Source organism: Macadamia integrifolia, chromosome 14, assembly GCF_013358625.1.
Source record: "Macadamia integrifolia cultivar HAES 741 chromosome 14, SCU_Mint_v3, whole genome shotgun sequence".
Classification (NCBI taxonomy): Eukaryota; Viridiplantae; Streptophyta; class Magnoliopsida; order Proteales; family Proteaceae; genus Macadamia; species Macadamia integrifolia.
Genome location: NC_056570.1, coordinates 16,003,999 through 16,028,835, shown reverse-complemented (window position 1 = coordinate 16,028,835; position 24,837 = coordinate 16,003,999). Strand labels below are relative to the sequence as shown.

At 36.3% G+C, this 24,837-nt stretch overlaps 1 protein-coding gene across 1 annotated transcript; it reads left to right on the top strand.

Moving 5' to 3' along the window:
- The first annotated feature begins 7,863 nt into the window (after window positions 1–7,863).
- On the top strand, window positions 7,864–23,255 carry LOC122061937. The gene is made up of 6 exons (XM_042625519.1): window positions 7,864–8,371; window positions 8,738–8,830; window positions 9,017–9,247; window positions 9,643–9,745; window positions 21,653–21,882; window positions 22,530–23,255. Exons 1-6 carry the CDS (start codon window positions 8,046–8,048, stop codon window positions 22,750–22,752), a joined length of 1,206 nt encoding a protein of 401 aa, XP_042481453.1. The 5' UTR covers window positions 7,864–8,045; the 3' UTR covers window positions 22,753–23,255.
- The last annotated feature ends 1,582 nt before the right edge of the window (window positions 23,256–24,837 follow it).

Sequence of the window (24,837 nt, the reverse complement as noted above, 5' to 3'; positions counted from 1 at the left end):
ATGGTCCAGTGAGAAAATTTCAATAAGGGAAAAAAGGGTGAAGAAATAAGGGCTTTTTTATGGACTTTATCATCAATTGCATGGTCAATGTTCAACAAACAAAGACAAATGTTAACACATGGTCATGTATAACTAAACATGCTCTCATGTAACCCAAGGGGGTAGTGTAGTTGGTGAGCAATGAACTTGGTACAAGCTGTAAACTCAGACATCCTAAGTTCGACTCTCATTAGGCACACTTTGGGCCACTCACACGGGCCTTCATTGCTTCCAATGAAAGTTAAATGGTTCTCATTCAATCCCGGTATGACCCGGTCCATGCAGTTGTGGGATCAGTATGGACCCACGGGACTAGTCAGGCCAAAGGCCTGGATACCCGTCGTTAGCAAAAAAAAAAAAAAACATGACTCTCATGTTTAAAGAAATTAGAAGCAAAATCTATAACTTAATTAAATGGCATAGTTAACACTCCTAACTACTAGAAGCAAAATCTATAACTTAATTATGTGGCATAGTTAATACTCTTTACTACAGAAATTTATTTATTTTGGGTAAATACAGAAATATTCAGTTAACAGAGACTTTAGATAAGAATTAATTAATGAAAAATAAGTGTGCAACATCCACCAAAAAAATCTGGTTTGGCTAATGGTTCAGCAACAGATACGAGGGATTTCTTGTAATGTTATCTCAAGAAGATTTTCAAGATTAGATTAGGAAGAGAATGGTAACCCACTCCAAAGTGTGGCTTCCCCTTAGATTGGCAGTAAAATGTGCTTCATTCTGTCTTTATAAGTAAAGCTAATGGGGGAAAAAATATAAAAAAGAAGATTATCTTCTCTATCTATGTAATTTGTCTTGTTTAACCACCCATATGTACATGAGGCTTCTCCTTAAATTAGGAGAAATCTGTGATTCACTCAATCTCCTTTCTATGCTAAAGAAAAGAAAAATCTTCTCTAAGCTCAAGCTAACCCCTCTTGTGCAACTCTTTTAGTACTATCTACATAGAGGGTTCCCCTTGGATTAGGAGCAAAATGTGCTTCACTCAACTTCCTCTCCAAGCCACCATCTTGTTTAAAAAACACCCATTTACTACAATTAATCCCAGCCTCAGAGTTTCAACTTCTTCACCAATGGAGATGGTCACATGTGAAAGCTTTGGTGTTTCTTCCTATCTGAGTGCTCCTACTAGTCCTGTGGGAGCTAGTTTGAGCAAAGGTGTAATTTACCACAATGTGCTCTATAGTGTACCAACTAGTCCTACCACTGGACAGAAAGATGTTCCAGTATTTGATTTGGAATCAGAGGCAGGAGAGCTCAAAACAATCACTTGGATTAGTAGTTCTTCAGATTCTGATATCTTTGAATTCAAAACTAATTGGCAGAAAGAAGAGGACTGTGGGGAAGAGACTTCAATCATGATGACCTTTGCAGATACACACTTTTGTGACGGTCAAGTTCTCCCTATGAAAATCTCACATCATCCTGCAAATGGATTCTTTCATGACAGTGAAGTACCACCACTGAAACTCCCTCCGCTTCTTCAACAAGTTGAGAAGGGGAAGTGTAGCAATCGAAACTCTAGCGGTTCTTCTCGTAGATCCCTAAGTTCAATTCTGAAATGGATACAGCTTCTATGCTGGAATCTTAGGAATGAAGAGGAATTTGATCCTTTCATGGCTGCTTTGGAGCATGTAATGAAAGAGGAGAGAGAAAGGGAAGTAGTAATATCTACTCAAAATTGTACTAAGTCTCTTTCACCACCAAGGACCAGCCCCCTATTAAGGAAAAAGGAAAAGCTAAGAGATCAAACTACAGTCCTAAGAAAATCTAATTACCTCAGGAGATTCAACTTTAAATCTATTCATGCAACTCAGTACAGTGCAAAGAAAGGAATATATGAGGAGCTTTGGAAGGCCATCAGAACATTCAAGCCAAAGCTGTATATTTGCATGTGTGTTGGTTCCACAGGTCAGCGGAACGTGAAGTTAAGTATACTTTATGCGTCTTGGTGTGCCAATGGTTCCATTGATGCCTATATGCTATATTCTCCCAACCCTATTTATCTTATGGACTTGTTATATTCTCCCAAGTAGGTGGATTTATTCTCCCTACTCTACTTATCTTATGCCTGGTATGTATAGTTCTTTTCTCTAATAGATAAAACCATAGTGTATAGTTCCTTTCTTTAATTAGTAGATATAAGAAATGGTCATAGGAAGATAGACCAGGCTTCACAGACTGTTTGGGCCTTGTGGTCTTGGCCCAAATGATTTGATTGTCCAGCCCAATTGTCTGATATGGAATTTCCATATAAATCATGACCATTGGGCAACAGACTGTTGGGGAAAAGAACACCCCTTGATAACGTGGCCCCTGTGCCCAAACACAAGAGAAGGTGAATTGATGCCCCCACCTTGTAAAATACAAAAAATTTCACGTGCAGCCCTTCATCACACGAGAAGAAGAGAGAGAAGGAGAAAGGAGAAGGTAGATCCAACAAAAATTGATTGAAAAAATTAATAAATAAAAGAATCTAACGATGTAACATAATAGTACCATTCTCGAATTTGCATCCACTGCACGTACGTTCCCCTGGACTTAATGTATGAGAATCCAACACCTGTCCTATTTGTTTCCATATATATTCTTCTTCATCTTGTAATGTCAGGAAATAGGAGAGGTGTTAGATCTTTACATGTATGTCCATCCAAAATCACCATTCCCTCTGTCTTCCTTGGAGAAGTGTCGTGCAGTAACTGTATTAGGACTTTATTTAAGGTACTAATGTTAGGACCTGATCCGGCATTGCCCAAGGATGCTGCAATCCTCGCCGTCCATATCTATGGATATGAGTGGCTTAGATTTGTCACTCAGTCAAACCCTTCATGGATCATTACACATGGATTCCCATGAACCCATGTGGACTCTCCATTCTTGTAGCCTATGTGGCCTGATTAACAAAATGTTTGCTTGACAGCTTTTGAATTACATTGACCCCAACCTCCAAGAAACCCAAGCAAGCACCTTCACTGAAGAAGTCTTTTCATCTAAGTCCCACTTGATGGTCATGACTCAATCCTTATAACAAACAGAAGTTTTTAAAAAATAAACAAATGAAGCAGGTTAGGCATCAATCAATTCTCAAGCCCATGTAAGAAACATTGTTTCCTTAAGGACTTAACTACTTGTTAATTAGTTGAAGAAAGGGAATTCCAACAAATGGCCATGGGAAATGTTTTTATTACTGATATTATGTCAGTTTACAACTGTTTAAATTTGTTTATTCTAAGAAAGTAAACAAGTCCCAAGTATTAGTAGAATAATAATTAGCTGTACCATCCATTTATGTACTTCCTAATATTCTTAATGCTCAGCAATGCATGTGGATGGGGTGTGATCTCCATGTACACCCCGTGAATGGTGTGAGATGGGTTGGGAAGGTTACCTGCGGGCAAGAGGAACCTAAATTGTGCATGTGAACCTTCACCAATATACAATGTGCTACTTCCCCTAATCATCAAAAGAGAATGACCACCTAGTCTGAGGTTCTAGGCCTATCACTCATGTGCGCACACACACACACACAAAAGGCTGGCCTTGATCAAATATTAATATCCCATTTGTATTAAATTTCGATTATTGGCTTTAATCAATAGGGCTTAACCAAACCATTATGTAATGCAATTACCTTGTAGGCTTAAAGGTTGTAAATATCATAAAACTTACTCTTCCTTTTTTTGGTTAAATGTCATAAATCTTACTTGAGTACCTATAATGATGCTTTAGCTTTAATCAACGTTAGATTAATCATCAAAATGGGGGAGCATAAGAGTGGGTTATAAAACATCATTTTACAACTTGGAAGATAAAGTCTTTTAACCCTTTAGCGTTACATAATTGATACTTTCTTTTTGTTTCCCCTAAATGATTATGGTGCATGGTATAAATAGCTCATCTTATTTTTGTTGCAATCCGGTTGTTTAGAAAGCCTACTCAACATAGTACACCCTTTTTTTCTCTTTTTATCACCTAGCAAGTTTCAGCCCAATACAGAGTGTGAAAATTTAGGACTACAAAGTCGATGTGTTATAGACTAATGAAACGACACACATAAACATACATGGAAGGATATATGATTAATCTTAAGTCTGAAATTTGATAAGTGACCTATATAGCTTATAGAAATTTCCCCCCATATATCTAATGGTTGGAGTTGACACATCATCATTGATCCTATTATGTTATAAAACTGAGCCAAGCTTATCTACTGTGACTATGTATATATGGCTATGAAATATATATCTTGAGATATGTGAAATAAAAATATAATAATAATAAGTTTTTATTTACAAATGTCATAATTAATAACAAATAATTTTTAATGAAACCATTCTTGGTTCTGTAATATTTAACTATAGACTCGATTACTTATTAATTCATAATAGTATAAAATAAATTTTAGCTATTGTGGTTAATAGTTATTAGACAACAATATCTAATAAAAAAATTTTTTTTTTGGTATATATCTAATAACTTAAGGAATGGGTTTCCTTTACTGCCACATGGCAAATATAATAGTAGTGAAGAAAATTATTCTTGCTTGTTAGTGAATAAAAAACTATTCTTGCTTGTAATGAACGAAACATTTATAATATGCATGGATGTTGACCATAATTAAAAAATTTACTAACAAACAGAAAACAAAAATATTTGGCTATATTTAATAGTTGATAAAGGAAGAGAAGTTGAAGAAGCGACACTCAACTAACTGTTTGAATATCAATGGTTCTAACTTTAGGTTAGGTATTACTACTCTATTATTAGCTTCAAATGATTCTCTCTTCCTGGCCCCTTTTGCTTGAAAAGTCAATCTTACCTTTATTTTCGCTTTAACTTTAAACTTTGATAGATATGTCACTAGTATATGGTAAATTAGCGGAAAACATCAATGAGACGCCGGATGAGGTATCATACAGGATGAATAGGGCAAGAAAGAGATAGACATAGTGGGTGCTAGCTTATAATATACTAGCAACATACCAACCTTTTTCCCATATTAAAATTAAGGTATTAAAAAAATAATATATATATATATATATATAAGTAACAGAAAGGGAAAAAAAAAACATAAAGAAAATAAAAGGAAAATTTTATTTTTATTATTATTATTATTTATTAAAATTTTTTTTTATAATATTAATTAGCCTTATGAATCTTGGTGGTATAGGTTAAACGTCATTGAATTAGTTTTGAATGGATTACTCCTGTCAAGTTTAGGTTTTATCTTGTTTTGGTCAAAATTCTCATTCTAATGGTAAAACCAACAAAGAAAATAACTAAATGACCAGTTTACATAGTACGAATGGGCAAGGTAGCTGGAAAAATGTTATGACTTTTCTGGTAACAAAAAAAAAAAAAAATTATTACTAGAGGTAATATTAATAATACAATCTAAAAGTTTGTATTTAACATGTTTTTAATATGGATAAATTCTCTTGAATGAGTACAAATAAACACGGCACTGTTAATGTTAAATTCAGTATCAAAATTACATAAATATCTATCCTTTGCACTCCATTTGGTTAGAAGCAAGGGGAGGGGTAAGAAACAAAAAAAAAAAAAAAAAAAAAAAAATTAAGACAGAATTTTTCTGAATATTTTTAAACCTACTCAAAAGCAAACTACTTAGATTTAAATAGGAATATAATGATAACGGTAAGGAAGCATTTACTTAGATTTTAAATTAATTGTAGAATCATGGTTACAATATATTTTTTCTTAGAAATTAGTTTTATTTCCTTTGTGATAAACATACCCTTAGCTCCTTAGGCAAAATAATTACTAGATTTTGGACCATTGAGAATATTATAGAAAAAGGTTCAATAAATTTAGGCACCGTTTGACAATGTTCTGTTTCTGTTGTTTCTGTTTTTTCTTGGACCATTGATAAACATGTATTGAACCTTTTTCTATTAACAAATTTTAATATGTTAATGCATACTTTTCTAAATATCACCAAGAAAAGTTCTAGTTGCTCATGTCAATTACCCCATACCTGTATTGGAGTTAGTTCCATTGAATAATATACCTAATAATTTATCTAGAAGGTCTGGGCTATATAAATATTCTTCATAAAAAATATAAAATATTCAAGTTCGGAGCCCAAATTTAGTGCCAAAAAATTTTTTTTTTTCCAGAAACAATTCAATTAAGGGAAGCTTTTCTTATTGGCCTAAATAAATATCTATGACATATATGCTAGGCGTTGTTTAAAATTTGCAAACATTTTATCCACATTACCATATATCTGGTGATTTTTAGCTAAACTATTTTCCCATTGTTGTGGAGATGTAAAGCTTGCAAAGATGTAGCCTTATAAACTCAGCTTTAGTGGAACAATTTTAAAAGTTGAAAATAGAAAGTTTAAAGCTCAAAAAATGGCCAGTCATAGGTAAGCAACCTCGATTTTGGGTTTCTTGGGATTTAATACGATTCAACAAGAACTGTGAACCAGTTCTAATTTTTATCTTTGGTTCGCTTCATTTTTAGAACTATGATTTCAATGAGTAAGAGGGTGGACTTTGGGGTGACGATAAAATTATTCAATTGTGATCAAGTGGTCTCGAGTTTGAGTCGGGAAATAGTCTCTCTCTAGACCCTGCACTGGTGGGAATCTTGGCACTAGGTAAACCCTTATCTGACCTAAATGAGAAAATTTCAATATTTGTGTGTAGAAAAATTTAATTCTTTTTTAATATGTGCGTGGGAAGAAAATTTTGATTCATTAGATTGCGGTCTACAAACAAATATTGAAATTTTCTTCCCACACACATATTAAAAAAAAAATTAAAATTTTCTTCAACGGTGGAGATAGAAAAAATCCTTCGCCATATGTGATGGTGATGTAGTATCAATTTTATAATTATGGCAGTGATGTAGTACCCACTACAACAGAAAAATATGGGGGTTGGACTGTTGTATAACCTATTTATAACTATTATTATTATTTTTTTTGTGGGGGGGGGGGGGGGTGGGGTTAGGATTTATAACTGTCTATTTCTCATGGAGATCAATTGATGAGTTGGTCCCAATACTAATGGGGAAAAATCCAATCTATTGGATCGGCTGACAGTCTCCTTCACTGTTCAATTGAGTTAGTTTGGATCGGATGTAAATGGATACTTGAATATCCATATCTCATAACCTGTTTGTATCTATTTAGGAGAATTCATATTCTTTCTAAAAATTATTTGAATTCATTCCAAAGCTATATTGTACGATTTAAATAAGTTTTTTTATAAATAATATTAAATAATAATTTTATAAAAAAAGTATATTACCATATTAAAATACTCATATTGTAAGATTTAATTATAAAAAATTTATTCAATAAAAATTTTATAAAAAATATTAAATAATAATTTTGATAAAAAAAAGTATATTATCATATTAAAATACTCATATTAGTTCACAACATATTACGTATAAATAAATAAAAAATTAAATAAAAGAAAAAAATTAGTGAGGACAATAATATGATTTCAAGCAAGGAACCTTCAACATCAACCCTAGTGGGTAGTTGCTTCAGACCTTTAACATCAACTCTAGCCGAGTTTTCATCTTCTTCCGATCTTTTTTGTTCAATGCAGACATCTAATAACCTAAATGGATACTCAAAAATCTGTATTAAAAAATTAATTTCTAAAAACAATTACAACTTATTCTGAAGTTTTTTTTTTTGTCAAAATTGGGTGAAGGTTTACATCTCTAGATTTGTTTGAAAAATTGGAAACTACACCGCTGGGTCCACCTTGTATGTTTTCTCCCTCCCTTTATCGTAGAGAGAGAGAGAGAGAGAGAGAGATCTGAATTTGCTGATTACAGATGGGTCAGTGGTTTCTTCTGCCTGGCTTGTTTCACCTGCCTAGAAATACTTATTCCACACTGAGATGTGAGATTCTGAAAAAGCTCCTCAACTGCTCTCTTCTCCTTTTTCTTCAGTTCTCCTCACTCATCTCCTACTCTCTTCAGCCACAGTAATGGCGATTCAGAGGAATTCGAAGTACAGTAAACACAAGCCCAGATCCCCAATTCTCATATTAGTTGTCTCTGTTGCTGCCATTTTGTTTCTCTGTCTTCTGTCTTCTTTCATTTCTACTCCTGGGTTCTCCTTCCCTTCTGCAGGAGCCCTAGCTCTACGGAAGCTAATGAAGAGTAGGTACGAAAGGCACCAAGTCTTGGATAAGTACTTATACTGGGGTAACCGAATCGATTGCCCTGGCAAACATTGTGATTCTTGTGAGGGTCTTGGTCATCAAGAATCAAGCCTGCGTTGCGCTCTTGAAGAAGCCATATTTCTTAAGAGGTAATTACTGTTTCTGGGTTATGGTTTTCTTCTGGAGATTTTGGGAAACTGGTCGGGAAAGTAATCTGTCTGAAAGGACATTCCAGTGTGTTAAGCTTCCACGATTTGGGTCTGCAGATTCCTTGTTCCTTTTTCTTTTGGTTTCCAGTTGTTCAATCTGAAGGAGATTGTGATCGGAACCTATTTACATGTTTCCATGCAATAAAATCCATGGGTGTGCTTTTTTGCAGGCTACACCCAAATGTCCACTTGGACTTTACTTTGATCTATAATATTGTACTTCTGGTTTAATCAGGAAAGAGGAAAACATTATCTGTTGTTTCTTCATTTTATATAGAAAATTAAACTTTCTGTTTTCATTTGCAGAACTTTTGTGATGCCTTCAAGGATATGCATTAATCCAATTCACAATAAGAAGGGGATTATCCATCAGTTGAGTAATGCAAGTTCAGAGGAAAGGTGGGTTTGCTTCAGAAAGATTCTTTTTTTTTTTTTCTTAACCATTTCTGTGTTCTAAAAGTGAGCCAACATTTGGAACAGTTTGTTTCAAAGTTTTTGTTTTTGTAATTATTTACTTATTTTTGAACCACTTTTTGTCCTGGGTTTATTTTCTGTGATCTGAAGCTTTTTAATATTATCTGGTAGATGGGCAACAAGCTCTTGCGCAATGGATTCCTTTTATGATTTGGACCTGATATCTGAAACAGTGCCTGTAATCCTGGACAATTCGAAAATGTGGTACCGGGTACTCTTGACAAGTTTGAAGTTGGGGACTAGAGGGGTTGCCCATGTGGAAGGAGTAAGCCGGACTGAACTCAACAGCAGTCAATATGTGAATCTGTTGCTGATAAATCGCACTGCGAGTCCTCTGTCATGGTAACTCTAAATGCTTACTTTTAGAATTATTGTGCCAGTTTACAAGAACTAGACTCTTGCAGCTTGAGGCCGCATATTTTTGTTGTCATTTACTCAAGAACCATTTCATAATTTGTGAATTAAACAATGTTTTGGCTAATCAATACAATCAAAAGTCAGCTTGACAGTTGAGACATTTTAAATTCAATTGAGTAACATGTTACTCGTACTTTACGTAGTGGTTTGTATAGAAATCATTACATGGACACCATGAGGGTGGTTGTTGTGAATTCTGGCTGAGTCAAAAGTTCCACATAGTTAATCATCCCTGTGCATTCAGAAACTGTAGATGATTTGGTGGAATTTTTAAAAGATTGCTAGTTCTTGAATAGGTCTTGATCACTGTAATCATCCAGGTTCATGGAGTGCAAAGATCGAAACAACCGCAGTGCTATAACTTTGCCGTATTCATTTCTCCCTTCAATGGCAGCTGCAAAACTAAGAGATGCAGCAGACAAGGTGTGTTATCTTGAGGCTGACTTCAAGTTCTAATACTTTAATTTTTGGTTATGTCTGGGAAAATCCAACTGGCCATATGGTTTCTTGCTCTTTGGAAATTTCTGTGGATGCCTGCATTTATTAGTGTGCCCTTCCACCATTATCAAAGGTGGCTAACGATGCCTTTACTGCTGGTAAATGCTTATTTAACCAAATGAAAGTGACTATGTCATTTTGTTGGCACCCAATTTATTAGTTTGGTTGGTTTTTTCACCTTTGTTTCTACTAAATGATTAATATGTTCTTTGATAAACGTTGACATTTCCATCCCCTTTCTTTTTTTGGATGCTGGAAGTGGTGGTCCAAGGGGATAAAATTTTGGCCGTTTGGCAGTAAATCAGACCCTCTAGTAGTCTGGTGGTTTAAGTTTCCTAAGTGGTAAATATCTAGAATCTTAATAACAAGAATTACAATCAGTGTTTAAATAGAAACAGAGATTCTGGGTATAGTGTAGGAATTCTGTGAATAAAGGAAGTAAATAAATAATATAGCAAATAAAGTTGAAAAAGTGATGAGTTAGCCAAGTTTGGGTTGGACAAATCTCGTTTGTACTTTGGGCCCTATCCTATTTTGTAGTGGTTTGGTTCAGTTTTTTTACTCCAAGATGGAAAATGTTTATGGAGACTGCAATAAACCATAACAATGAAGAAAACCAATATTTATTAAAGCGGTAAAATTGGACTTACTATTGCAGTAATAATTTTTTCGGGTTAGTCACTGAACAATAATTTTTGGACTTATTAAAACAGTCCAAAAGGAAAAATGGGAAATAATGAAAGATAGATTTAGTAATATTTGTAAATTGACAAGATTAACCTAAAAATAGAAGTTCCTAACTAAATGTTTGTGTTAACATTTATCACCTGCACATGAAACTGTTAAGTGCACCCATCCTTGATTCTGTGCTGCTACGCTGATACAATCTGGTATGTTCCTATACTGCTCATTCTCCATAATTGCCATTGGATGATTCCCACACCTTTTCATGTTGTTTTAGTAAGACATCACAAAATATCTGCGATTGCATTGCTGCACTGTGATGTGAAGGAACCATAACGTACTATATTCATGAGTATGGATGAAAAATCTAACCCACAGTGGCAACGTGCAACATGATCATCGTTGAACTTTGCTATGGAAAGACAGAGTCACTCAACTGTCTAAATATTGGTATTGCTCTGTTTTGACAATCTCCTTCAGAGTTTCGTCATTAGTTTGCAATATTTCTGGACAACAAGAGAGATCATTCATACCTGTTGTCTTTGATTGGGGGGTCCTCACAGGTTTTACTTGTGGCTTTTCTTTTAACATGTTGCTATCCTAGTGGTTCTTCTCTTCTAAAACTAACTGCATCGTAGGTCTAAGCTCTTAATATTGCCTTAGTTGATAATGCTCACCACAAATAAAAGCTTGCTAGACATGCATTTCCTCATCATATGCAAACCATCTCGTTCTTTGAGCTAACACTTTCTCTGGAAGCTGGAATCACGAGTAATCAATAATATTTGTGTTCAGAGCATCTTGTATGGTCTTTTCAAATAAGCATGTGGGGAAATAAAATTCTATTATGTTTGTCACTGGTCTGACTTTTGATTTCAATCATGGAAAGAGAAAAGAACTTCTTATGAGACCTGTAACCTTCTTCCAGGCTTAGTGGTTAGTTATAATGCCACACTAATGCTTGCCAGATTTTAAATATTGTGTTAAATGGGTCTATGCATAGAACAAGCTCCTTTTGGCATCTAGGCCCAAAATCACACCACCCTTTCCTATTGCATACAAAACCAAGTTTTACAAAGAGTCTCCACAGCCCATTGTCAGGCGGTCAAAGACGGAACCATCACAAACAACTACACTGCCAAAATCATCTGAAATTTGTATATGGAATGCAAATATGTAAGTCATGCTCACTATCTGTTTGATGAAGTTCATCATTCCGTTACTTGGGATTTGATGATTACAGACTATGTAAATCAAAGAAACTTAAAGACTGCTTGGGACTTTCTGAAATCTATGAAGAGAGGGGGGGATTCACTTTAGATAAGTACACCTATAGAAGCATTCTGAAGGGAATTGCTGGAGCTTTAGAATATTGTTGTCAAATACTAAGTTTGGAGGAGCAGATTTTGGTTGTACAGATGGTTGAGGTGTAAGAAATAAGAGAATGAGGAAAAGAAATTGATTGAGGAATTCAGATCAAGTTTCTGATCTGTATCAATCGGACAAACCTTAGCAGATCCTTGCCTAAAGTTAAATTGGATTCTTAAGCTAACTTGATTGGTCCTTAAAATCCTTTAGTACAGAACCATGATTGTTTCAAGTGGTCCAGTCAACCCATGGGTTGACTTACTGAGTTTTTATACAACATAAAACCAAAAAAAATATAATAGAATCAAAATGGGGTAGTGTTCTCTTTCCTCGCCCAAATTCCTCAGAACTTTCCCAAAAGCATTCAGGAAATATTCTTCTACAGTATTCCCCCACCTCCCCCCCCCCAAAAAAAAAAAATAATAAATAAATAAATAAATCTTCTACGAAGCTACTTCTGACCAAAGAGAGAACCAGTAGTGTCCTTTCGTGAGACCTTAGAGGGAATATCCGAGTGAAGCTTCCGACATAACCAATGTAATCACTGAGCTTCCTTTGAGCCATTTGGTTATCTGAAAGTGGCATCTTGAAGAATGTAAAGAAAAAAGAGAAAGGAGAGAAGATTGTTGTAACTTGGGAGTCGCAGTTGATTAGATTGGGAATACCCTCCTTCATTCATTATACAGACTAACCATTACAACAACCTACTAAGAATAGGAAACTCAAAAAGGGAAATAAAACTAACTTACCAAGGTCCATAAGGACCAAACCAAAATACCCCTAAGAAGGGAATCATGGCTTGCGCTAAAGAGCAAGCCACGATTCCTCTTTAGATATCAACTTCTAACACTCCCCCTCAAGCTAGAGGATAGATGTTAATCATGCCCAACTTGTTACAAATATAATCGACTTTACCACTCTCCAAATACTTATTGAAGACATCTGCAAGTTGTTCCTTGTTCGAACACTTGTAGAGATAACTTCTTGTAGCTTTTCTCGAACAAAGTGACAGTCCACCTCAATATGTTTTGTTCTCTCATGGAACGCTGAATTTGATGCAATATGGATCGCAGTTCGGTTAAACACCACAATTGCATAGAAAGAATTGCAGTCAAGCCCAAATTCCATCAATAGCTGCTTTACCCACATCAACTCACAAGTGACATGAACCATGGCACAATACTCAGACTCTATGCTAGACCTAGCCACAACAGCCTACTTCTTGCTCTTCCAAGACACAAGATTTCCATCAACAAGTGTACAATATCCAATTGTTGACTGCCTATCAACAGGAGATCCAGTCCAATCAGCATCATAAAAACCTTCAATTGACTCATGTCCATGATTAGAGCACAGCAGACCAGGACCTGGAGCTTTCTTGAGATACCTCAAAATACGAACTATAGCATCCCAATGTGACTTCTATGGAGACGACATAAATTGATACACAACACTGCCAGGGAAGGTAAGGTCAGGCTCCTCAAATAATTAAGCTTTCCCACCAGCCTTCGATACTTTTCAAGATCATCTAGCACGTCACCACTCTCAACTGTGAGCTTTATATTTGGATCCATAGGAGTATCCAAAGGTTTGGCTCCTAACATCCCAGTTGTTAGCAAGTCCATAACATATTTCCTCTGAGAGGGAAATTCTCTTCCTTGACTGAGCAACTTCAATACCCAAGAAATACTTTAACCGTCCTAGACCTTGGTTTGAAATTTCCGATGTAGATGTATTATCATACTTTAGATCCTTTTAATATCATCTCCAGTGATGACAATATCATCAACATAAACAACGAGGAATATTCTTTCTCTGTCAGATTTCTGATAGAACACTGAGTGATCAATGTCGCACCTTAATAGCATAAATTCACAAACCACATCAGTGAACCTGCTAAACCACATCCGAAGAGACTGCTTCAAACCACATTAAGACTTAACTTTGCACACCATACCAGACTCCCTTGAGCAACAAACCCCAGAGGTTGCTCCATATAGACCTCTTTATGTAAATCACCATGAAAGAAAGCATGCTTCACATTGAGTTGATATAACAACCAATGAGAAGATGTAGCAAGGGATATCAAAAGACAAACAAAGGCCAACTTGGCTACATAAGAAAAAGTGTCCAAATAATCAACCCCATACACCTGTGCATAGCCCCTGGTAACTATCGAGCCTTCGACCGAGCCAGAGAACCATCAGGGTTAACCTTGACCACATAAACCTTACGACAACCAATAGTGGACTTTTTCTGAGGTAATGGTGCAAGATCCCAATTGTGATTTTCTTCCAAAGCCAGTAATTCGTCTTTTATAGCTATCCTCCACCAAAACTAGATAATGTCTCTACAACAGACTTAGGATATGGATGACAAGACAAAGTAGAAAGACAAGTATGAAATGAAGGGGATAAACCAAAATATGCCACAAAATTTTAAATGGGATGTTAGGTACAACTCTGAACATCCTTACACTGTGCAATAGAAGATCAATATCAGAAAGGGAAATACCTGAATCAGGAACCGTAAGGGAAGACGAAGAGGTAGGAACCATAGTAAGGGGTGTTGATTCTTCACGAGGATGTCGAGTATAGACTAGCGGAACAACTAGTGGTGGTGCTGGTGTTACCACTGGTGAAGGTGGTGGTGGCACCACTGCATCTACAGTAACCTGCAGAAGAGAGTGATGGACAACATATAGAGAAAGATCATCATCCAGTTTAGAAACAACAAAGGATTCATCTGGATGAGAGATATACTCAAAGACGGAAACATCAACAATAACAAATAATTAGTGACGTATAGGGGAATAGCACCTTTAACCTTTTTGGTACGTGAATATCCTAAAAAGATACACTTAAGAGCTCTAGGATCCAACTTTGATAACCCTGGACGATGTTCACGAATGAAACGAACACAACCAAAAATATATGGTGGAAAAATAAACATAGGATCAGAAGGAAGTAATAAAGAATGAGGAATAGCACCCTGTAATATTGAAGCAGGGATTCAATTAATGAGATAACAAGCAATTAAAACTATATCAGACTAGAAATATTTGGTGATCTTCATCTCAAACAAAAGGGACCTAGCAACCTTGATGCAGATTAATTACCAAAATAGGCTTGTTTTATTAGGAATAAGCCTAGGGTTGGGTTCCATACATGTTAGGCCGTAGATCCCATGTGTTTTGAGTGTAATAGATCACTTTTATGGGTCTAAAAGGGGGCTCGAAGATTGAGTACGGGATTACTAGTTAGTTTCCATTTTCATTAGTTTCCTTTTTAGTTGGGCTTGATTTGAGTTATATTTGTTTCCTTAGGAGTCAAGTTATTAATTGAGTCAAGTCATTAGTAGTTAGTTTCCTTTTTCAACTAGTTTCTAATTTCAGTTTTTAGTAACTATTGTATTAGGAGAATATATGGTTTCCTTTTTTAGGAACCTTCTATTTTGTAATTCCCTCCCCCATTAACATTATAAATAAAGAAGAGGAGGCTCCTAAAAGCCTATAATGATTTTGATAAAAAAATTAATGGTTGTTGCTATTGTCTTCTTCATGAAGAGTTGTCTTGTGTTTGATCAAGGCTGAATGAATTAGTGTTTGATCCAATTGACTCTTTGCGGCGTGAAGTCCAAGAGGTCTCTTCAAGTATTCTTTCTTTCTTTTCAAAGTTAACTGCAAGGTTCTTCAAACCAGGTAAGGGATCTGAACTGATTTTGATTTCTGGTTCTGGAAATCTCAAGTTTCTCTCCTGCTGCCCCTATATTGTTCTGAAGATCCAGCCAGCCAATGGCCCTCCCCTTTTGATTGATTGTTGGGTTTATTAAGAGGGAGGTTTGACCTTAATTTGGGACCAATCAGACCATGGGTTTGTCTGATCTGAGGTGTTAAATTCTTCCGGCCGACTGTGTTTCTGCCCAGATTTCAGATCTGGTTTGACATACCTACTCCTGTGGTATTTGTTTCTGATTGTGGCTTATCTAGTACTCTATACCTGCTGCTGGTTAGTCTATTTGTTTGGTGTAATCTCTGTTTCAAAAATTCCAAATTCTGGGTTTGAAAATTTTGGTTTACAAGGACTGTTTGACTCTTACTTCTGGACTGTTGTTTGCTGCCTAATTTTGGGTGATTATTGGTTGTTCTCTGGTTTATAAAAGTTCCTGTAGTATTGGGTCTAGTTTGGTTTGTCAAATCTAGTCCTACATTAAGTGGTATCAGAGCATGGCTGAGAACAACACCCCCACCCTAGCTTCTATTATAGAGTTTTTACAAAAATGGAAAACTGAATTGAAGGCTGAATTGGATGCCAGATTGTTGAATGAAGAGACCCCATCACAACCGCCTACTAGCGATTCACGTACAACACCCGAAGTAGAAACCCCATTGAATGTAGTTGCTCAGTTGACTAATAGGAGACCAAACCCTAATCTGAGAGCACCACAGAGGGTTCCGATAGCACAACCTACTGCTGAAGAGCATGTAAGAGGATATTTTGAGACTGAGCGTTCTGTGCAACAGAGGTATTCTGGAGATTCACAGAAGGTCAAGCTCGATCTGAAGGAGTTTGATGGGAGACATGACCCTCAATTGTTCTATGATTGGGTAGCTGTTCTGGATGATTATTTTGATTATTATGACTTGCCTGAGGGACGGAAGATGAAACTAGCTCGTGCCAAGCTAGTTGAGGCTGCCCGTGATTGGTGGAGAACCTATGAGTATGAACTGGAGGACCGTGGTAGAGAACCTACTACATGGGAAGAGATGAAACAAGAACTATCTGATAAGTACTTGCCACGTAATTTCAGAGCTCGTATACAAGACCAGCTGAACTCTCTTCGTTAGGGAAATATGACTATGGTGGAGTATATGAATAAGTTTGATGCACTTTATTCTTGCACAGGCATTAGTAAGAATGAGAGGCAATTACTTTCTCAGTTTCGATTGGGATTACGAGCTGAAATTAATAGAAAAATTTGTGTTGTTAATATGTATACAGTGAGAGATCGCTTTGACAAGGCTCTTCGAGCAGAGAAACTTATGGCACAGCCAAGTAGAAGGTTTGGTTACCAAGCTAGGGAGGTCAAGAAGAATTTTCCAGCCACTAAACCTAGCACTTCAATACCCCCAAGAGCCACAACCCCTCTATGTGAAGTGAAAATACCTCTATTCAAACCAAAATAACTTGAAGTCAAGGTTCACATTGAAGAGATGGTTCTTGAAGCTTCAAAGACCGAAGGTCAAGAGATAGAAGATTCCACTGAAGAGTTCTATATTGGAGAGAGCGTAGTAGACAAGACTGAAGCCTTGGAAGATGAGGTAGTAATTGAAAAAACTCCACAACAAGTCTTAGAGACTCATGACGAGAAGGAAGAGATTGTTCCTCCAATCCTTGATGAGAAGGTTACCAACGTTGATGACTCTATGCATGCAACATTCACAATTGGTATCGATGCAAAGGTCGAACATACAGAGTTTGTTATACCATCATGGTTTTTCAAAGAGAAAGCTCCACGCCTTGAAGACTACATTCCACAAGTTTACAAGCAACCAGAATTATGTTTGGGAATAGTTACAGCTGCTATTCACATGTTCCCACCTCATCACTGCAAAATTCGAGGACGAATTTTTTCAAGATGGGGAGAGTTGATGCAGATTAATTACCAAAATAGGCTTGTTTTATTAGGAATAAGCCTATGGTTGGGTTCTATACATGTTACGCCGTTGATCCCATGTGTTTTGAGTGTAATAGACCACTTTTATGGGTCTAAAAGGGGGCTCTAAGATTGAGTACGGGATTACTAGTTAGTTTCCATTTTCATTAGTTTCCTTTTTAGTTGGGCTTGATTTGAGTTATATTTGTTTCCTTAGGAGTCAAGTTATTGATTGAGTCAAGTCATTAGTAGTTAGTTTCATTTTTCAACTAGTTTCTAATTTCAGTTTTTAGTAACTATTGTATTAGGAGAATATTTGCTTTCCTTTTTTAGGAACCTTCTATTTTGTAATTCCCTCCCCCATTAACATTATAAATAAAGAAGAGGAGGCTCCTAAAAGCCTAGAGTGATTTTGATAAAAAAATTAATGGTTGTTGCTATTGTCTTCTTCATAAAGAGTTGTCTTGTGTTTGATCAAGGCTGGAGGAATTGGTGTTTGATCCAATTGACTCTTTGCGGCGTGAAGTCTAAGAGGTCTCTTCAAGTATTCTTTCTTTCTTTTCAAAGTTAACTGCAAGGTTCTTCAAACCAGGTAAGGGATCTGAATTGCTTTTGATTTCTGCTTCTGGAAATCTCAAGTTTCTCTCCTGCTGCCCCTATATTGTTTTGAAGATCCAGCCAGCCGATGGCCCTCCCCTTTTGATTGATTGTTGGGTTTATTAAGAGGGAGGTTTGACCTTAATTTGGGACCAATCAGACCATGGGTTTGTCTGATCTGAGGTGTTAAATACTTCTGGCCGACTATGTTTTTGCCCAGATTTCAGATCTGGTTTGACTTACCTACTCCTGTGGTATTTGTTTCTGATTGTGGCTTATCTAGTACTCTATACCTGCTGCTGGTTAGTCTATTTGTTTGGTGTAATCTCTGTTTCAGAAATTCCAAATTTTGGGTTTGAAAATTCTGATTTACAAGGACTGTTTGACTCTTACTTCTGGACTGTTGTTTGCTGCCTAATTTTGGGTGATTATTGGTTGTTCTCTGGTTTATAAAAGTTCCTGCAGTATTGGGTCTAGTTTGGTTTGTCAAATCTAGTCCTACATTAAACCTCCATCAAAATGGCTATTCTTCCTCTCAGCAACACCATTTTGTTGAGGTGTGTCCGAGTAGGGAGACTGATGAATCATACCACAACTAGCCATGAACTGAGAGGAAGGACCATAAAATATTCTTTGACATTATCACTACGTAAAATTATGATAGATAAATTAAATTGATTTTGAGTTTCGAAAAAAAGAAACAACTCAGAATGATGCTTCATTAAGTAAATCCACGTAACTCTAAAATAATCAACAAATTACCTATAATCCAACTTAAAAGTAATGAGACACGGACCCTATACATCTGAATGAACTAAAGAAAAAAGGTGTGCAAACCGTTTGTTGACTCTAGGGGAAGAGCTTACACGGTGAAGTTTTCCAGAATGACAAGAGTCACTCTAAACCAGAAATAAAATGAACACGAGAATCAAAATTTTGTAAACTCTGCAAAAATGGATGACCTAAATGACAATGAATCTGATGAGGGCTTAGAATACTTGAACAAACAACAAAAGAAGAATTGTCTTCAATAAGATATAACCCCAACCCAACGGCCTCTACCAATCATCTTCTTCGTTGTAAGGTTCTGAAAAACACACGGATCAAGAGAAATGTCACAGAACAATTGTAAGCTTGACTTAATTTGTTCACAGATAAAAGATTAAAAGGAAAATTTGGTAATTGAAGGACAGAAGATAAAGACAATGAAGAGTTAAGACGAATATTGCCAGTGCCTTTGACTTTCACAAATGACCCATTAGCCTACGTGACAGTGGCAGCAGATTCTTGAAAAGAAGAAAATAAACCTAACACACTACACATGATCTGATGCTCCTGAATCAATCAAGGATGAAAAGAGGAGGAAAGATATGTAATGACATTATCTATCTGGACAAAAGTAGCAGTGGAAAGTTGAGGAGGCTGAGTTTGAAATTGAGTATACAATGCAAATTCTTCATCTATCATCTTGACCATTTTATCCTCAGATTGTCTAGTCTGGGAAGGTTGAGAAGACTCAGTAACTACTGCTGAATTGACAAACTGCTTTGAGGAGGTTTTCTATGAAGTTTCCAACAAAAGCGTTGGATATGTACTGGTTTGCTAGAACGGTGGTATGTTCGCGTTGCTTCTAAACTATTTTAAGTGTTGGAGTTACCAAAAGGTTGCCCCTTACCACCCCCACTACCAGTACTATGTATTCCACCACGATTTTTACTCTGAGAAATAAGAGCAGAGCTATCGGCTAGTGTAGGATCATGAGAATTCTCTCAAGATACCCATAAGACTTGAGAATAGGTATCTACAAGAGATGCTACTTTGTCACTCCCAAGAATCTGAGAACGAACAATCATACTTTGGTCCAAGACCACCCAAAAATCCCATAACTATGAGCTGCTCTCTCTGGTTCTGCATCTTCAACACATTACCATTGATAGGAATTAGAGAGTTTAGCTCTTCATACATCTTCTTAATCAGAAAATTGAGTCAGAGGTCAACCCTTCTAATCAACCTGATAAAACTCTTGAGATAACTCATAGATAGGAGACAAGTTATTCCTTAAAAAATACAGAATATTCAAATAATCCACATGTCCTTCACAATGTCGATGTGAGTAACAATATCAACTATATAACCATCGAGTTTAACAGTTGTCCAACAATACATGCATCAACGGTATTCCATGTAGTGTCTATAGCAGGTTTCACCTTTGTAAGATGATCGTGTTGATTGCGACCAGTCAAAACCAGCTGCACAACTTTCTTCCATTGTTGAAAATCGGCAGCTCTTGCAAGCTTTTTCTCTGTGATCCTATGACAGGATGAGGATATCACCTCAGTGACAACATTCTTTGCCTCAGCTTCAACCATTGATGCAAAGAGATCAACAAAAAATCATAGAAGATAAAAAATCGATCCACACAGATTCTTTCACCAGAAAAATCAATCTAATCTCCTTATCAAGGTCTTAGATCAAACAATTGATTGATCTTATTTAACTGATCAATCCTAATAATAGGGCAAACTAAATCTCTAGGCAAAAACTCCACCAAATCAGCAACAAGAGAAGAATCGATTTAGATCACAAAATCAAAATCTGGGTAAAATAATAGAATACATGTGGTTGGTTGTGTAGTGCTCCAATGATGCTCAAATTTGGACTGAACGTCCCTAATATGATGCTGAATAAACCCCTGAAAGGATGTTCCAAACTGAGGGCAGTCTTGAGAGATATGGCCAAAATCGGCTTTGGCAAAGTGCCAAAACCCTGATAGTTTTAATCGATTTCCAATACTTGAGCAATTCAATTTTCAAACCGTAAAACCCAACCAACAATCACTCACAATGATACCCTGAGTCGATCCTTCAAAACATATGATTGATCACAATCAATCAAACTCCCATTCCAAAAATCGGCAAGCTAGGGGATGAAACCACCCCCTCTAAGAAATCGATGAACCCTTAGAAAGAACCAATAACAACCAAATAAGAAAAGAAGAGGCTGTTACTATTGATACAATGATAGCAAAGTTCAATTTGCTTGTTTATGGATCAAGCTCTGATACCATGTAAAGAGAAAAGAGAAAAAGAGAAAGGAGAAGATTGTTGTAACTTGGGAGTCAATCGATTAGATTTGGACTGCCCTCCTTCATTCATTATATAGACTAACCATTACAGCAACCTACTAAGAATAGGAAATCAAGAAAAGGAAAACAAAACTAACTTATCAATCTAAATTACCAAGGTCCATAAGGACCAGAAAATACCTCTAGGAAGGGGAATTGTGATTAGCACTAAAGAGCTAGCCATGATTCCTCTGTAGATATCGACTAACTTACCAAGGTTCATACAGTCTTGTTTATTTATTTTAGTTTGATGTTGATCGTGCAGTCTCATTTTTTGTCATGCTGTTTCTACTCACATGTTCTGTAGTGCATTTGAATGAGATTGACTACAAGGGTTTTACATTCATTTCAAAGCTTCTGTTTTCAACCATTTCATTTCTCAAGCCATATTGATTCCATTGCAGATTAAGGGGCTCCTTGGTGATTATGATGCCATCCATGTTCGTCGAGGTGATAAGATAAAAACTAGAAAAGATAGATTTGGTGTTTACAGGACCCTCCATCCTCATCTGGACAGGGATACTCGTCCTGAGTTTATCCTTCAGAGAATTGAAAAATGGGTCCCACCAGGACGCACCCTTTTCGTAGCTTCGAATGAGAGGATGCCAGGATTCTTTTCTCCTCTTTCTATCAGGTATTTCTCTTAAGGCCCTTTATTTAAAATTTTTTCTGTAGATTTTCCATGTAAATGATATTTTATATGAAAAGTTTGCTCCATGTAAAGTTTCTCTTTATTTTTCAGGGTCTTTTTGTTTTTTAATTTTTTGGGGCCATTTTACATCAAAGCAGACAATGGAAAAGCCTGTTTGCAGGAAATTGCCCTTTTCCGCTGGAAACAAATGGAGCCTTGATTATTTGATTTTCTTTGGTGATTCTAGGCTCCAAAATTGGCCAAACATTGCTGTATATGATCTGGAGAATTTATATATATTTTTTGCTAGGGTGAAGTGGTTTCCCATGAGGCCAGAGTGCCAGTAGGCGTCCTGGAAAAAGTTCGAATACAGAGGGCATTTAATGTGAAGAGAGGGTATGGGGTCCATGGCATGGAATGTGAGAGACTGTGGGATGAATTTGCACACTGGCATCGTGGGGATCCTTTTCCCGTTTTCTAATTTCTGAAATGGATCGATATTTATTTCTTTTTTTTTTTTTTTTGGTGGGTGGATAGATAGAAAATATATTGTTTTCATATGCCTTAATTTCTATATACCTTGTAGAAATGTTTATCATTGTAGTAAGCATGAACAGTGAAGTTGATCTTAAGGTCACTAATTTCTGCAGGTACAACGTGGTATATTCATCAAACTACAGCAGCATCTTGGATCCAGTAGTTGAGAACAATTACCAATTGTTTATGATAGAGAGGCTAATCATGATGGGAGCAAAAACTTTCATTAAAACATTCAAGGAGGATGATACAGATCTCAGCTTGACAGATGATCCGAAGAAGAACACTAAGATTTGGCAAAAACCTGTTTATACGATGGAGGAAGAGGGAAGATGAGCTCCCTTACAGGATCTTCAATTTGTTTTGATTAAGCCTGTTTGATGGTGGCTTTGTCTGTTTTCTTCTTATTCCTTGCTCTCAGGGCCTTCTTCCCCTCAAATAGCAAAAGTATAATGAATGCAACACTCTGAATCAAACTCTCTGGCTTTCAGCGCCGAAAGAACGGGGAGAAATAGAAGGAAGTCATGTGGCTGATGTTGTAAAGTATATTGTGCTGAGATCTACTGGAGAAGCTTCTTGTGAAACAGACCAAGGTGTTTCAACAAACTTGTCCTCCAAATACTCCATAGGTTTTATCAACTCCATATTCCCCCCCCCCCCCCTTCCATACATCAAATTTTTGTAATCTTTCGTTTGTAGTCAATATCTTCCTGAAATACAGATCATAAGAGCTTGTGTGAATTTTCTTCTGGTTCAAGATATCGCGATGCGGTATACAGTTAATGTTTCCAAACTGAGATTTTTGACATTGCTTCTAACCCTATATGTGGCTTTCAAAACTTGAATGACTAGTAGAGAAGTTGATGGGCAGAGTACATGCATTTTTATTTAGGATCGGTAGCAGCAATTTGTAATTTGTATAGCAGTTGGTCTCTGCCATCTCACCCGAGAACTGAGTCATAAGTCATAACATGCTTGGATAAGCCCGGCAATGACCACACTCAGAATGCCAGTCCGATTCGTGAGTCAATTACCTAAATCCTTACATTCATGTGCTCTACAATTTTAACTACTGCACCGGTGAAAGTGAGCAGTGCCTTGACATGAAGGTTTTCAAAAGGAATCGGTACAGAATTATTTCCGGATGGAATCGGGCAGAGTCGGTCCCCAAGAGTACTTCTTTTTCATGAGAGAGAGAGAGAGAGAGAGAGAGAGAGAGAGAGAGAGAGTATCATAGACATCTAAAAGGCTAGAGAGAATGTTCCAAGGCCTTATGTTGTTAACCTGACGGAGTTAATATGTTGTTAGTGTTTGAAATGGAAAAGGCCATTCTACTCTTATGAGTTAATTCAACTGAAACTAATGAAGTTAAAATGATCAATTCACCCTTCAAATGTATTAACCTAACAAGACTCAAATCAATTTAATTAGTGGGTGAAGGGGTTCCCTTTCACCAATCTTCCAAATCAATTCCTTCACAAAACCATATAAAAAATTAGGGCATATTCAGCTCTAAAGTTTTTCATTTCAACCACTGACAAGAGATTAACATTGTTAGGTTTTATGGGACTTCAAGTAATATGTTAAATAGTTTGGGGTGCCAAACAGCTAGGCCATAGTACAAAGGCGTCCAAGTAATTATTCTTCCAAAAAACCACCCTTTAACCTTATAAGGATAAAAAGGTATATTCATTTCAACCATTAACAATAGACTAACACCGTTAGGTTTCATGGGTATTCAAATAGTATGTTCAATAATTTGGAGTGTCAAGCAACTTCACCATAGTACAGGGGTGTGTATCCCTTATTATTATTGATGGTAATTGGATGGGTTAAATTTAATGTAAACAGATAGGTCCCCAATTTCCAACACTCATATGCCAAGTTTTATCCCAAAAAGGCCAGCGGCTTCATAATTTGTATTGACGAGTAAAGAAAGAAAACAACGGTTGGGTTTCAATGGATCATTAGTGTTAATGGTTGGGTTTTTTCTTCTTTTCTGTTTTTTTTGGTTGAAAATAAATGGTTGGATTCAATGGATCATATAGTAAGATAATACCGATTTGGTACTTAGCAATGAAATGAGACCATTTATTTATGGATCATTAGTGTTAATGGTTGGGTTTTTTCTTCTTTTCTTTTTTTTTGGTTGAAAATAAATGGTTGGATTCAATGGATCATATAGTAAGATAATACCGATTTGGTACTTAGCAATGAAATGAGACCATTTATTTATGGATCATTAGTGTTAATGGTTGGGTTTTTTCTTCTTTTCTTTTTTTTTGGTTGAAAATAAATGGTTGGATTCAATGGATCATATAGTAAGATAATACCGATTTGGTACTTAGCAATGAAATGAGACCATTTATTTTTGGTTGAAACCTACTCCTCTGAGTGCCTAATTCTTTTTTTTTTTTTTTT

What these genes read in the sequence shown, in the direction of transcription:
- LOC122061937 (XM_042625519.1), top strand. Translation starts at nt 8,046, where the DNA reads ATGGCGATTCAGAGGAATTCGAAGTACAGTAAACACAAGCCCAGATCC. An exon ending in AATGCAAGTTCAGAGGAAAG is followed by an intron (nt 8,831 to 9,016) that starts GTGGGTTTGCTT and finishes ATTATCTGGTAG; the next exon opens with ATGGGCAACAAGCTCTTGCG. An exon ending in ACTGCGAGTCCTCTGTCATG is followed by an intron (nt 9,248 to 9,642) that starts GTAACTCTAAAT and finishes GTAATCATCCAG; the next exon opens with GTTCATGGAGTGCAAAGATC.